At 39.4% G+C, this 15,282-nt stretch overlaps 1 protein-coding gene across 1 annotated transcript in view; it reads right to left on the reverse strand.

Moving 5' to 3' along the window:
- The window catches only part of REC114 (REC114 meiotic recombination protein), a 153,589-nt gene extending 139,259 nt beyond the window's left edge, over positions 1-14,330 (reverse strand). Inside the window, exons 1-2 of the mRNA XM_048866159.2 lie at positions 14,151-14,330; positions 7,398-7,487 (exon numbers count right to left, since the gene is read on the reverse strand). Coding sequence (XP_048722116.2) covers positions 7,398-7,487; positions 14,151-14,330 — 270 coding nt within the window. The remainder of the gene's footprint in view (positions 1-7,397; positions 7,488-14,150) is intronic.
- Positions 14,331-15,282: the final 952 nt, after the last annotated feature.

Raw genomic sequence — 15,282 nt, forward strand, 5'->3', positions numbered from 1 at the left:
GTAAAATTTCAAACATGCTTCCTCCCATACTGCCTCTCTCCCAGGGAAGGAGCTCCCCATAAACATCTGCAAAGTGATCTCATCCTTTTTCAAACCCCTTCTTAAAAGTCTCCTTTACCATGACACTTACAAAATACTTGCCAGCTGTTAGGCCACTGGTATGCTGAGACCACCGCCTATCATATTGACCAATACTATCTCATTGTTCCTTGTACTCCCCCATGTGTTGTCTGTATCTATCTGTTGTCTAAATCTATACTTAGACTGTAAGCTCTTTGAAGCTCTCTTTTTGTATTCTCTGGTACGCAGCAATTAGACATACTTCAGGGTGGATTTATTTAAATCATCAATTTTAATCTTTTCCATTTGTACTTCAGCTATTTTCTAAAGAAAGGTGCATTCTCATTTGTTGATATAACCATTGTTTCCATAGTGGATGGAGTCAAATATTCATAATTTAAGAACTGAGCCAATGAGAACTCAGATAGGGAGAAGCTATAAAATAGGAATATGAGACCTGATCCTGATAAGATACATGATGTCTCCCAGAATCAGAGGTTGGGTCCCAAGGCCTGTGATGAATCTGCCAGTCCCTTATACCCAGTAGCACAGCCCCTGTGTTCTCCACAGGATCAAGCCCTGAATACGGCACATGACATATGCCATAGTTATAAAGCTTGACATCAAAATTTACATATTTTTCCTCTGATTCCTTCTTAATAAAGAAATGCTGCCTTTAACTCCAAGTTTTTGATAGAGGCTCACCATATTTACTTTTATTTACAAGTCTTAAAAGATAATAAATTTAGACCTTAACATATTTTGTGTTAAATTCAGATTTCATTTAAACAGGCTTGTTTTTAAAAAGAAAAATTATAATTTAAATACAAATTTTAAAAAATATTATTCTGATTTTTTTAAATACATCAATTTTTATTCACCCTGACATCTATAGTAAAAATATGTTCAAAAAATATTACCCTGTGTAATTTGATTCCAGATAAAGAACTTCATATTGGAAAACCTGGATTTGAATCACACCTCAGGAATTTTCTGTTAATTACAGAATTATAATACGAATAAAACAGGTAATCATCCTGACAATTCATGGAACCTCCACTTACCCTCATTTGGGGTCTGTTAGAATCTTCTGATTTCAGCCAATTTTACAAGGAAAGTGACTGTTCCGTGTTATTGTGCAGACAAGATGGGTGAGGTAATGCCTTTCATTGGACCTATTATTTTGTGAGAGTATGTTATTGTGGATAGACACAATCAAGTCTTGGGCAAAGCCATACAAGAATGTGTACAACAACAAAAAATCTTGAAAGCATACCCATTATCCACCTGAGATGGAGTGTCCACTCCACACAGGTGTGGAAAGGGTTAAGGTGGCCACCTAGACCTATTAACTCCACAGGTTGCACCTGGAGGAAGAGCCAGGGAGCAGGGAATTGATTGGAAGCAGGTTCAGCTGTGCAGGAATAGGCGGGGCCTATAAAACCCAGAAGCTAGAAGGGCAGTCATTCCCTGGGAAGAGGGAGGCATGTTTGGATGTTACAGAGATGTGTAGGCTGCAGTCACGCCCTGGGAAGTGGTTTGGAGCTGGTACACCCAGGGCAAGGAAGGAAACCAGGAGTTGTAGGAAGCAATCCAGGGACGGAGCACTGAGGGCTGGGAGAGGAAAGCCAGAACAACTGGAAAGAGGGTCCCTGGACTGGAACTTGAAATAGAGGGTGGGCCCGGGGTTTCCCTACCTGCCACTGGGGAAGTGGCACCAATGAACTGGAAGACTGCCTGAGTCACTGTGGGAGTAACAGAGAATTTGGAGAACAGTACTCCAGAATGGGGGAATGCTGACTGAACTGACCAGAGGGCTGAGTCATGAAGAGGACACTGCAGTTCCTGGAGTGGGAGAGGGACTGCAAATCAGAGAGTGTGATGGCATGAGACCACAGGATGGGGTGTTGGCCTCAAGAGCTAATCCCCAGTTTCCAGGAGGAGGCGCCATACCTGCAGTGAGTAGAGCAATTCTGTGAGACCACCAAAAGGCAAACTGATTAGTTCTTTGTGCATCTAACAGAAACACTGAAGTTGCAAGCAACCAATTACCCATTACAGCTGCATGTGCTTTAATAATTCACTTTGAAGCATCCTCAAACATTTTCCAAAACATTGTTTTGGAAGTTATCATGAAGCCCAGGGATTCGCTTATTCTGGCCAGAGGAACCAACAATTCATTATTTTTCAAAGCATAAGATGTTACACAGGTCCAGTTGCTTTAAAATAGTTGATTTTGAATGTTAAACTACTTTTAAGTAAGTCCTTTTGGCAAGAAATTTTTAAATTTCTAATTGCAAAATGGCAGGTAGACATTAATTCATTAAATATCACACTTCTGACTGTTCATGGACACAATTCTACAATTTGCAACAGGAATTGAGAATATGAATGGTTACCTAGCAGAAAAGGAAGAGTGATAGGATATGTGAAGATATAATTATTTTACAAATATTTTTGGCAGTGGTAGATCACAAAATACTCCCAGAAGTCATTCTTAGCACATAGATCATACACTTCATACATCTATGTTAATTTTGTATCTTTTAATCAAAAGTCACATAGTACTAAGTGAAACGCCCTACAGAAATCTAAGTATATTACACACCAACACAAACACCTTTATCAACCAAACTTGTAGTCTCATCAAACTTGAACTCATCACTCTTCTATAGTAAACTGAGATGTAAATTCCATCTAAAATATAGAAGTTTTATGTTCAGACTTCAGTATTTAACTCTCATGTCTTGGTGGACTTTTTAAAAAAAAATCTATCCACAAAATTTTCAACATAAAAGTGAACACACCCACACACCACTGAAGAACAGTCTTGTTCTAACCTTTTATCACATTAAGAAAAATAGGAGGTATACAGAGTGAGCCATTTTCACTCTAATGTGCTGATTTAGCTGCATTTGGTTCCTTATTCCATTCTGGTTGAACATTTGTATAACATCAGTTGAACTCATTTTTTGTTTAAAACAGGCAAAACTGCCGTTTGAAATATTCTTACATCCCCTTTTTACCCAACTGTAACAAAGGAAATTTCTCCCCCCCCCATTTTTTAATGTAATCTATCAAATTCTCCTATTTTCGGCTCCAGCTCCTCAATCATTGCTGAAGCCAGAAAAATCTCATTAGAATTTGTCTCTACAGTGCTCTGCTGGACTTGCATAACAGTTTAGTCTATTGTTTGTTTAATGTTAGAGGACGTGAAATTACATGATCAGTTGAATTAGAAATAAAAAAACAGAAAAATGCAACAATTCAGGACTAGGAGCAGACATGCCAAACCCATGAAAAACACACAGAAATTGGACTTGAGAGTACTCCTTTTCTTTTTGCAAATACAGACTAACACGGCTGCTACTCTGAAACCTGTCATTATGCAAGGCACTGAATTTAGCCGTATGGAGTGGCTGATGAAGTGAGCTGTAGCTCACGAAAGCTTATGCTCAAATAAATTGGTTAGTCTCTAAGGTGCCACAAGTACTCCTTTTCTTTTTGCGAATACAGACTAACACGGCTGCTACTCTGAAACCTTTAAAGTAGTACTGAGTGTCAGCGAATGCAATGAGTAATACTAAATGAGCAGTATGGTAATAATAATTAAATAACTGCATTGACTTATTTTGTTTAGGAGAATCCATCCTCAACATACAAGGATTCTGAAGACTCTCCACCTTCAAGATCACCAATATTTTCTATAGTTTCAGAGTTATCTGCCAATGATAGCGTTTCATTCACATCATGTATGTCAAACAGACACAGTATATTACCTGTAGCAAAAAGAAAAAAAAATCTTCATCATCCAGAAACAACCACAGATAAATTTGTGATAAGAACCAGCAGATTACAAAAAGAGGTAATTGATGAAAAAATTGCCTGGTTTGTTGCAACAGACTCTCCTTTCTGAATAGTTGAGAGCACACACTTCATTAACATAGTTCAGTCACTAAGACCAGGATATAGTCCACCCAACAGAGCAGATGTCGCAAGCAAATTGCTGGATGAAAGTATATGAAAGAGAAATTGAGCAGTGTGCAAAAGGTCTAGAGGGTAAAATTGTTAACCTGAGTCTTGATGGGTGGAGCAGTGTCCACAATGTTGTGGAGCAATGTCCACAGTTCTTATGTGACAACAGAAGAAGGGACTGTCTTCCTTACAGAAACAATTGATACATCAGGAAATGCGCACACAGCAGAATACTTACAAGAAGTAGCAGTAAAAGCTATAACAAACTGTGACAAAAAATTCAAATGTCTAGTATACAGCTTGGTCACAGACAACGCTGCAAATGTGTCCAAGATGAGAAGAAATTTAGAGAGTGAAGAGAGTCCCAAGTTAATAACATATGGTTGCAGTGCTCATTTGATGCACCACCTAGCCAAAGACTTCAGTGTTCCAGAAATAAAGGCTAATGTTGTTGAAATTGCAAAATACTTCTGTAACAACCACTTTGCAGCAGCTGCTCTGAAGAAAGTGGGAGGAACCAAGCTAACTCTCCCACAAGACATGTGATGGAACTCAGTAGTGGACTGTTTTGAGCACTACATCAAGAACTGGCCTAAGCTGATGACAGTTTGTGAAGAAAATTGTGAAAAAAATAGCTGGCACTGTCACAGCCAAAGTTCTCAACACTGGGCTTAAAAGAAATGTTGAACACATGCTGAGTATCCTGAAGCCTATTTCTGTAGCCTTGAACAAAATGCAGGGAAACAGCTGCTTTATTGCTGATGCTGTTGAAATTTTGAAGGAACTGAGTGAGATCTTAAAAAGAGAAATATGCAATGACAGAGTTGAATTACAAGCATTTAAAAAAAACAAATGGGACAAGCACTATCTCTAGTTCATTTTTTTGCAAATATTCTCAGTACTTGGTACCAGGGTCAAATCTTAGCTGCTGAAGAAGAGGAGTTGGCTATGACATGGACATCCAGCAATCACCCCTCCATAATGCCAACTATAATGAACTTCAGAGCTAAGGGAGAAATTGTTTGGGACCTGAAAAAGCAGGAAAACTTGTTTTTCTTTTCCAGATTATGAATAAACAGGAAAATGAAGGTGAAGACGACTGAGAGCCAATATTTTAAGTCGGCTGACATAGTAGATTTAATTTTTGTTTTTTAAATATTTCATTTAACTATTTTAGTTAAAAACAATTTTAACAAAAACAAACCTGATTTTAAAAAACTCAAATGTTTAACAAAATTCAAAAATTCATACGCTTGTTTTGTTAAAATACTATGTTTGCTGTTAAAGAAAAAAATCCAGAATACAAAATGTTGTTGTTTTAGTTAAATAAAGCAATTTAAATGTCTGTCTGGTGATGTTCTCCTCCTAATACAGCATGGCAAGAAAATCCTCCAAATATTAATGATTAACCTGTTAAATTGGAGATAGTTCACCTCCCAATGACTTCATAAATTTCTGCTTCAATTTCCTTTGGTAAATGAAATAACCAAACAATCATTCATTTTCTGATATAGCTATAAAACTAATCTGAAAAGTTTTCAAAATAAATCACTTTTAGAAGGTACAAGCTACACAGTTTTAAAATGAAACCTACATCTATCTGAGTTGTGAAGAATATATATTAAGGTTATAATAACCAACAAGAATGCATTTTTATGTAGAAATCCATGATTAAATCAAGTCTTCCTGCCCAGTGATTTAAATCAATTTGATTTAAATCAAATCCACCCTGTAACTCCTATAATCCTATGTTCTGTGATTCCTTAAGGTCCTCCTTAGACAAAAAAATAAGATTTTTCAAAAAGGTTCTAGAATCTAAATAAAGGCTGTTTTCTATGGCATTTAATTCAGGAAAATCAGACAAAACAGAAACTTATGTGGAACAGTACCAGTTGATGTTCTCCAGAAAGATGATACTGCAAACAAAAAATGTCATTTCAGTCTAAATAAAATTTGCAACATCCAGAATAGTTTGTGCAAGAATTGGAACATGTCTTGATGACAAACCATAGAGGTATTTCCAGATCAACCATATTTAAGCCACAGAAGTTTAAGTGCAGCTGTTTAATCATTTTAATATTTGCTTATAATCTAGAGTAGATATTACACGACACAGAGAAAGCATCAAGAGGGAGGTTAAAAAAAACATTGGATTGTTTTAGCATGATACCCATTGTGTTAATACCATTTTTTAAAAATGTAAACATTAGTTTAGATTTTATAAGGTTGGTGTAGAAGTGTGGTCATTGTTGTAAAGACATTGGAAAGGGGAAACTTTTAGGGATGAGATCATTCAAGGTCTAAGGAGTAGTGTGAGAGAAAGCAAAGGTGCTTGTGAATGAACAATAAATAAGGGAAGCAGAATTAGTAGAACACAGAATACATAGTACATATGTGGGCCACTGCTGTGTAACTCTTTAAAGGTGAGGACAAGGAGTGTAAAACTGAAGCAAAACTGTACCAGCCAAATTTAAGCATCAAGGACATGGCAGATGTTAGATAAACATGTAGTTCCTTTCTAGAAGAGCATCTCACCCAGCAATGCTTTGGACCACAGGATTTCTATGGCAAAAATTCACCAAGCAGTGTTTCTACTCCATGTTGCTGCACAATCTAGAGCAGGATTTGGTCAGTTTTCTGCATACACTGAGCATACCTGATCCCAGTTCCCAGCACAGACCCAGGCAGTCATGTCTAAAGCTACCTACCAGGAGTTCTACAAGCCCCTCCTGGCACAGAACCGATTCGTTCTGGCTGAGACTCTGATGCTGGCTTCTCTGGAGTCATTGTGACTTTATTTAAATAATACAAGCTGGCTGGCTTGTAACCTAGGCTACAGCACAACCAACTAAAAATTTCAAAGTCTACCCGTCTACACATGGTCGTAAGGTGTGTTTTAAACCATTTAAACTCCATTTAAAAACACAATTTCCCCACCCCCATCATTGAGGATGAACTCTAAACGCCACTTAAACCATATTTTATGTAACTATTTTTCAATTACATTTTTACCTGATGTACTCAAATAGGTGAACTACACATGTGAAAGTATCCAGCATATTGCTGACAATGACATTCTTTGACACCAGTGGCACAGTTTCACCACACTTTTTAAATTTAGTTTATCAGCCACACAAAAAAAACACCACTATTCAATAGGGAAAGAAAAGTGCACTTTAAGTATTATATAGGTAAGTTCAGAGAACTTCTTCCAACCATGAGAATTTGCATGTGCTAAGTAAAATTGGTACAGATATCTTTCAGTAACAGACCTCATTAAATTGAGGAAGGACAAAAGACCCAAGACTGATTACTAACTTGAGTTGAGAAATGTATTTAAGTACATGAAACTGAAAACCTACCTGTACTGCCCGTCTTTGGGAAATAAAGAAATGGCCAGATACAACAATGGTGAGAATAAGATAGCCTGATTCTTCATTTGACTCCAAAACCTTTAAAAACACACACACAAGAGAGCAATCAATTATATACATGAAACCTGTATATCCCACTGCCAGTATAATGGGTTCAGGTAAAACCAAAGTTTTCACTCTTGGGTGCCAGAAGTTAGGCACCTAAAGAAGCTGCTTAGTTTTCAGTGATAGTGAGCACTCCACTCCTATTGATATCGATGGGAGTTGAGAAAGCTCACTGATTCTGAAAAGGATCTCTTATTTAGACACTAAAATATAGATTTAGATACCTAACTATAGGTAACCAAGTTTGAATTTTTCTCATCTGAAACTGTGGTTCTCAGCATTCTTGATACCACAAACCACTTGTGAAAGAGGGGAAAAAGATCAACCACTATTTTATTAATTTTAATATTTATGTTCAACAATTAATCATGATTTCATGAACAATTCAATCTAAAGCAGAAATGATGCATTTAGATATTTAAATACAGGGGTTGCTCCTCAATTTAATCAATTTTATGCAAGAAGTTAATGATAATACAAGTCAATCTTCAGCTGTACTGCTATTCAGTTCTAAAGTCCTTTGGAGTACTGACAAACTCTATAATAAGCAGAGCTGCAGTAAGCAAGATTCACACTGACTTTCTTCCCTTCAACCTTGAATCTCCTGTCATGCAAAGAGCTTGATAAGCTGTATAACATTTCTTTTCTTTCACATGAAAGGAAGTTAGACCAGTTGATTCACCCAGATTCTTTTAATAAAGTTTCAGCAACTATCATACTTCAAAGATTTGTATGGTTTATTTTTCAGGCAACCAATATTTATACCACCGATCTAGATTTCAGAATCTTAGAAATGTATGGATGGAAGGGATGACAAAAGGTCATCTAGTTCACCCTTTTATGCTATTACCAGCAGGAGAGTGGGGTGGGGGGAGAGAAAACCTTTTGTAGTGATAAACGCCCATTTTTTTCATGGTCTGTGTGTATAAAAACATCTTCTGTATTTTCCACAGTATGATTCCAATGAAACATCTTCTGTATTTTCCACAGTATGCATACAATGAAGTGAGCTGTAGCTCACGAAAGCTTATGCTCAAATAAATTGGTTAGTCTCTAAGGTGCCACAAGTACTCCTTTTCTTTTTGCAAATACAGACTAACACGGCTGTTACTCTGAAACCTTTTATGCTGAGGCAATTATACGTAGATAATCCCTTATAGGTGTTTGTCATTAGGTGTCTGTTCTTAAAAGCCCCCTAATGGAAGGGATGCCACAACCTCCCTTGGAAGCCTATTCCAGTATTTACCTATCTTTATAGTTAGAAAGTTTTTCCCAATATCTACCTAACTCTCCCTTGCTGCAGATTAAGCTTGTTACTACTTGTCCTACCTTCAGTTAGCATAGAAAACAATTGATTACAATCCTCTTTACAATAGCCCTTAACATATTTTTTATCAAGTCCCCTTTCAGTCTTCTATTCTCAAGACTAAATATGCCCAGATTTTTTAACCTTTCCTCACAGGTTAGGTTTTATAAACTTTTATGATTTTTGATGGACAAAATACTCCAGCAAATCTTTTTTTTATATTCAGATTGTTCTGAGCCCTCTCTTGCATTTAAATTTTGCCATTCTAAAAATGCCATACTGCTTCTGGCTTGGTTTTGCTTTCATCCTGCTAAATTATGAAATGTTTAGTACTTAAACTCCAATTTTCCAAGCTATAAAACTAAACATTTATGCAAGAATGAATATTAAATGCACACAAGAGATGGCCCTCTCTGTGAAGCCTGCTCAGTGCCATACAAAATAAAAAGAAAGACACAGTCCATTCCCACATAGTTTACATTCCCAGTGTATATTTAGGAAGATCATGAACAATATTTGGGGGGTAGCCGTGTTAGTCTGTATCCACAAAAACAACAAGGAGTCCGGTGGCACCTTACAGACTAACAGATTTATTTGAGCATAAGCTTTCGTGGGTAAAAACTCCACTTCTCCATGCATCTGAAGAAGTGGGGGTTTTACCCACAAAAGCTTATGCTCAAATAAATCTGTTAGTCTTTAAGGTGCCACCACACTCCTTGTTGTTTTCATGAACAATATAGACATTTGACAAAATTCTACTGTTCATGACTAGGTTTTCAGATCAATTGAAATAAAAAGAAAAGTAGTAGCTATTCCACTGACATTTTTTGTTCAAAAAGATTTACAGACATGTAAAAGGAAGGCTTAGGTCTCTTAAATCCCCCCCCCCCAGGTTTAATACCTTTTTTGTTTATTTTAAATATATAGTTTGTAAAACAGTGTAAACAGCAAAATATTGGTTTATGAAATCACATCAGTCTCCATATTCTTAATGACCATATGTAACACAAAACATAATTTGTGATTATGGTGAAGTTAACAGCACCATCGAACATGAAATTGTTTCCAAAGTATTCATTCCCTACATAGAATCATAGGGCTGGAAGGGATCTTGAGAGGTCATCTAGTCCAGTCCCCTGCACTCACGGCAGGAATAAGTATTATCTAGCCCTCCCCTGACAAGTATTTGTCTACCCTACTCTTAAAAATCTCCAATGATGGAGATTCCACAACCTCCCTAGGCAAATTATTCCAGTGTGTAACCACCCTGATACTTAGGAAGTTTTTTCCTAATGTCCAATCTAAATCCCCCTTGCTGCAATTTAAGACCATTGTTTCTTGTCCTAGCCTCAGAGGTTAAGAGAAAAATATTCTCCTTGTAATAACCTTTTATGTACTTGAAAACTGTTATGTCCCCCCTCCGTCTTCTCTTTTCCAGACTAACAAACTCAGTTTTTTCAATCTTCCCTCAGAGGTCATGCTTTCTAGACCTTTAATCATTTTTGTCGCTCTTCTCTGGACTCTCCAATTTGTCCATATCCTTCCTGAAATATGGTGCCCAGAACTGGACACAATACTCCCATTGAAGCCTAATAGTGTGGGGTAGAGCAGAAGAATTACTTCTTGTATCTTACTTACAACGCTCCTGCTAATACATCCAAGAATGATTGTATTTTTTGCAACGATGTTACACTGTTGACTCCTGTTTAGCTTGTAGTCCACTATGACCCCCAGATCCCTTTCCGCAGTACTCCTTCCTATGCAGTCATTTCCCATTTTGTATGTGTGCAACTGATTGTTCCTTCCTAAGTAGAGTATTTGCATTTGTCCTTATTGAATTTCATCCTATTTACTTCAGACCATTTCTCCAGTTTGTCCAGACCATTCTGAATTATAATCCTAACCTCCAAAGCACCTGCAGCCCCTCCCATCTTGATATTGTCTGCAAACTTTATAAGTGTACTCTATGCCATCATTGATGAAGATATTGAACAGAACTGGACTCAGAACTGATCCCTGATCACCTCTCAGTAGTGTGGAATTCAACATGGGCTACTTCTAAGTTCATTCATTACACAGCTGAAGGCAGTACAAACTGCATACTGTGCAACAGAAATGAACACTGATACAAAAAAAATCATAATCAAATCTTAGTTCCATTAAATCTTAAGACTCTCAGTCAAGAGCTACTGTAACTGCAGCTACCACATTTTGCCACACTTCATAGAATCATAGAATCATAGAATATCAGGGTCGGAAGGGACCTCAGGAGGTCATCTAGTCCAACCCCCTGCTCAAAGCAGGACCAATCCCCAATTAAATCATCCCAGCCAGGGCTTTGTCAAGTCTAACCTTAAAAACTTCTAAGGAAGGAGATTGGGGATCTTCAGACCACAAGAGATTTTACAAGGATAAATCATTGTACAAAGAGAACAACTAACAGTTCAGACAGCCCAAGTATCTTGACAGAGATAAACAACCCATCATTTCTTTTGTGCGTTTACTTACACCAATACAAAGTCAGCATAAATCATTACCATTCTGTTTTACTAGCCTTTTCCATACCCTTTCTACTGGTATAAATGACTGCTACCCAAAGTGCTGGGCAATGGACAATCCAGTCCAATAATTTTCATTTTAAATCATAAAAGGCTGTTTCAAATTATTTGTTAAGAGCACCCAGGGTACATCTCTGTACTGTCAAAGCCCCTATTTCTTTTCAAGGACAAGCCCCATTACATTTAATTTTACATATTAAGTAGAGCAATCATTCTATGTCCTTACTATTTATTTTAAATGTGAACATTTTTAAGCATAAAATCACCTAAATAGAACGAAATCCTTTGGGAATCTTGAGAGCCTAAAAAACTAATTTATTTTTGCTTTTAATGCAAAGGGTAAGCTTCCATCATTAAAAAATTCTTTTTAAAATTTTTCAAACCAGCAGAATAAAAAAGACTCTGTACAAAAGTCATGGAATAAACCAAACGTAAAAGATTATGTCTAAGAACGCATGCAAAGAGCAGAAAGATGCAACAGGAAGAGAGGTTTAACATCATGCAAGCCCAAACAATGTTCCTGCTAGTGTTTTGTACCAAGAAATGAACAGGTTGATCAAAGTTTAGGCCTGCCTATATACTTCCCAATTATCTCTTTCAAACTCCGATTTACTTCACTTTCAAGCAAGTCCAGTGCTCTCATTTTAGTTGCAAATTATTATGGCAGCATCAGTAGTAGCAACTGCATACTTAGGGATGCAGGTAGACATCCATTATGAATCCTACATTCTCCTACCTTTTGATTGGACTAACTGATTTGAGTAGTGGTACAGAAGTGTTTGGTTTTGTTGGTTTCTCTTAAAAGAGATTTTGGTACATTCAGGACGTACAACACTAAGTACAAAATTAACCTGGGTTTTCAAGATATTCCTATGCAACACAATGGCAGTGTCCCATTAAATTTCTATCTAAATTTTCTTCACAGAATGATGGTTTGAAAACTTCAAGTTTCACATATTGGAGCACTTCAGCACTGCTGAAGCTGTCTGTTGGGAAGCCTAGTCACAGAGGCAACCCAGAAGAGGTACCCTCTAGCTCTGCACCTCAGTAATGCCAAATCCAAGTATTCAAATCATAGGTCATGATTTGCGGGAGGTCTAGGTTGGGTATTAGGAAAAACTATTTCATGAAGAGGGTGGTGAAGCACTGGAATGGGTTACCAAGGAAGGTGGTGGAATCTCCATCCTTAGAGGTTTTTAAGGCCCAGCTTGACAAAGCATTGGCTGGGAGGGATAATTTAGTTGGGGTTGGTCCTGCTTTGAGCAGGGGGTTGGACTAGATGACCTCCTGAGGTCTCTTCCAACCCTAATCTTCTATGATTCTATGATGATCATGGTTGGCTTTAACAATAAGACATGTAGAGTTTTTTTGTTTTCCTTCTCGCTTTTGCCCTTTTGGGCGTTTGTGCTTTCAAGCTTATCTCCACAACCATGAAGGCTAGAATTTTTGTGGATTTTTTTTTTTAATAAAAGCTGAGATTCTAGCATATTCATGTAACTCTAAAAGCTTTGAGAAAGTAACCCAATATCACAAAACTCATGATAAAAAAAAATCACAAGAGTTGGAGAGACTGGCAAAGAACCCTAGTATTATGATTCATTATTTGTATAGCAGTAGCACCTAGGAGTCCCAGTCATAGACCAGGGCCCCATCATGCTTAGCTTGTACAAACAGAACAACTTCAAGTCCCAGCTCTAAAAAGCTTATGAGTCGGGCCCTACCAAATTCATGGTCCATTTTGGTCAATTTCATAGCCAGTGGGTTTTAAAATTAGTTAATTTCATCTTTTCAGATCTTTACATCTGAAATTTCATATGCTGTAACCATGGGGGTCCCTCCCAACCCAAAAGGTGGACAGGGTGAAAGGGTCGCAAGGTTATTATAGGGAGGTTGTGGGATTATCACCCTTACTTCTGCCTTGCTGATGGCAGAGAAACTGTCTTCAGAGCTGAGCAGCAGGAGAGGAAGTTTGCTGGCCAGGCATCCTGCTCTAAAGCCAGCGCCACCGCCAGTGCCAAAGTGAAAGTCATATGATATGGGGTGTGGGTTACCATATGTTCGGTCACCCCGGCACTCTCCTGCCAGCACTGGAAGGTGACAGCTCACCTCGAGCCGCAGAGCTTCCTGCAGCTGGGGAAGATCCCAGAGGTGGGTCTGACCCACACCAGGAACAGCCCTTGAAGGGGAAGAGGAAGTCTGGTCCCTCCCCATCCCCAGCCAGGACTAACAGCAGCTGGAACTCAGGGTAGGAGCCCCTGGCTGGGCACCAGCTTTCATGAGGGAGATCAGATTTCATGGTCCATTTCACATTTTTCCTGTGAATTAGGTAGGGCCCTATTTATAATCTAAAACGCCTTATCCTTATTTCCTACCCACCACCATGTCCTCTGCAGATTTCTCTCTCCCACACTTCATGTCCATCCTGTTGCTTCCCATTCAAGTTGGAAACATCCATAAAGTCAGTGGGTAACAAATACTGTTTAATTGTAAGATATGTTTAAATGCAGTTTATGGGATGTGACAAAGGACCACAAAGCGAGGGTGTGAGGAAGACTCGGCAGCTACAGCGCACAGACTGAGGGTATACAAGAGACTAGGGGGTCCAGAGAGGCTGGGGCACGGAGTGAGGGTACGCAGGACAGGAGGCGGGGCCCTGCAAGATGGGGCGGACACACGGGCGTCTGGGGGCAAGTACTGAGGCTGCCGGGAATCAGGGCAGTGACGGTGAGTGCAGCTCCACCCGGGACACCCAGCGCACAAACCAGGCCTCACCTTCCAGGAGGCCGAAGCTCCCATCCCGCAGGGAGGGGCTCCCGGGGAGACAAAGCGGCCGTAGCGCTTGAGCGGCCACGTCTCGGTGCCGGAACACGGGAGCGTCCCAGCCGGCTCCGAGACAGAGCCTGAAACCTTCCGCCCCAGCCAGACACGGCCGTCCTCGGCCGCAGCCGCCATTCCACCGCTAAGGGCGATAACGACTGCGCCACAGGAGGGCACCCGGACGCCAATCACGAGGTGAGAAGTAGACGGCAGCCAATGGGGTGGCGTCCTCTCTTTCCCGCTCGAGCCTTCCCTGCCCAAAGCCGACCGACCCAGCGCAAAGTCCTAAAGCTCGCGGGGCGAGGTGTCCAGAGACCGCACCCTGCTGGTGGGGGCAGAGACAGCAGCGTGCCCTTCCCTCAGAGTCCCCGGTCCCTTCCCTCTCTTAGATCCCCTCACTCCCCTCATCCCAGCTAGCTCCATTCTCTGGCTTCATCTGTTGCCTACATCGCCTCAGCACCTCCCCCTCCTCGGACCCTGTCATAAATATAAAGGGAAGGGTAAACACCTTTAAAATCCCTCCTGGCCAGAGGAAAAATCCTCTCACCTGTAAAGGGTTAAGAAGCTAAAGGTAACCTCGCTGGCACCTGACCAAAATGACCAATGAGGAGACAAGATACTATCAAAAGCTGGGAGGAGGGAGAAAAACAGAGGGTCTGTGTCTGTCTGTGTGATGCTTTTGCCGGGGACAGAACAGGAATGGAGTCTTAGAATTTAGTAAGTAATCTAGCTAGATATGCGTTAGATTATGATTTCTTTAAATGGTTGAGAAATTAAGCTGTGCTGAATAGAATGGATATTCCTGTCTGTTTCAGAGTAAGAGCCTTGTTAGTCTGTATTCGCAAAAAGAAAAGGAGTACTTGTGGCACCTTAGAGACTAACCAATTTATTTGAGCATAAGCTTTCGTGAGCTACAGCTCACTTCAGATCCGATGAAGTGAGCTGTAGCTCACGAAAGCTTATGCTCAAATAAATTGGTTAGTCTCTAAGGTGCCACAAGTACTCCTTTTCTTATTCCTGTCTGTGTCTCTTTTTGTAACTTAAGGTTTTGCCGAGAGGGATTCTCTATGTTTTGAATCTAATTACC

The sequence above is a fragment of the Caretta caretta genome, chromosome 10 (assembly GCF_965140235.1).
Source record: "Caretta caretta isolate rCarCar2 chromosome 10, rCarCar1.hap1, whole genome shotgun sequence".
NCBI lineage: Eukaryota > Metazoa > Chordata > Testudines > Cheloniidae > Caretta > Caretta caretta.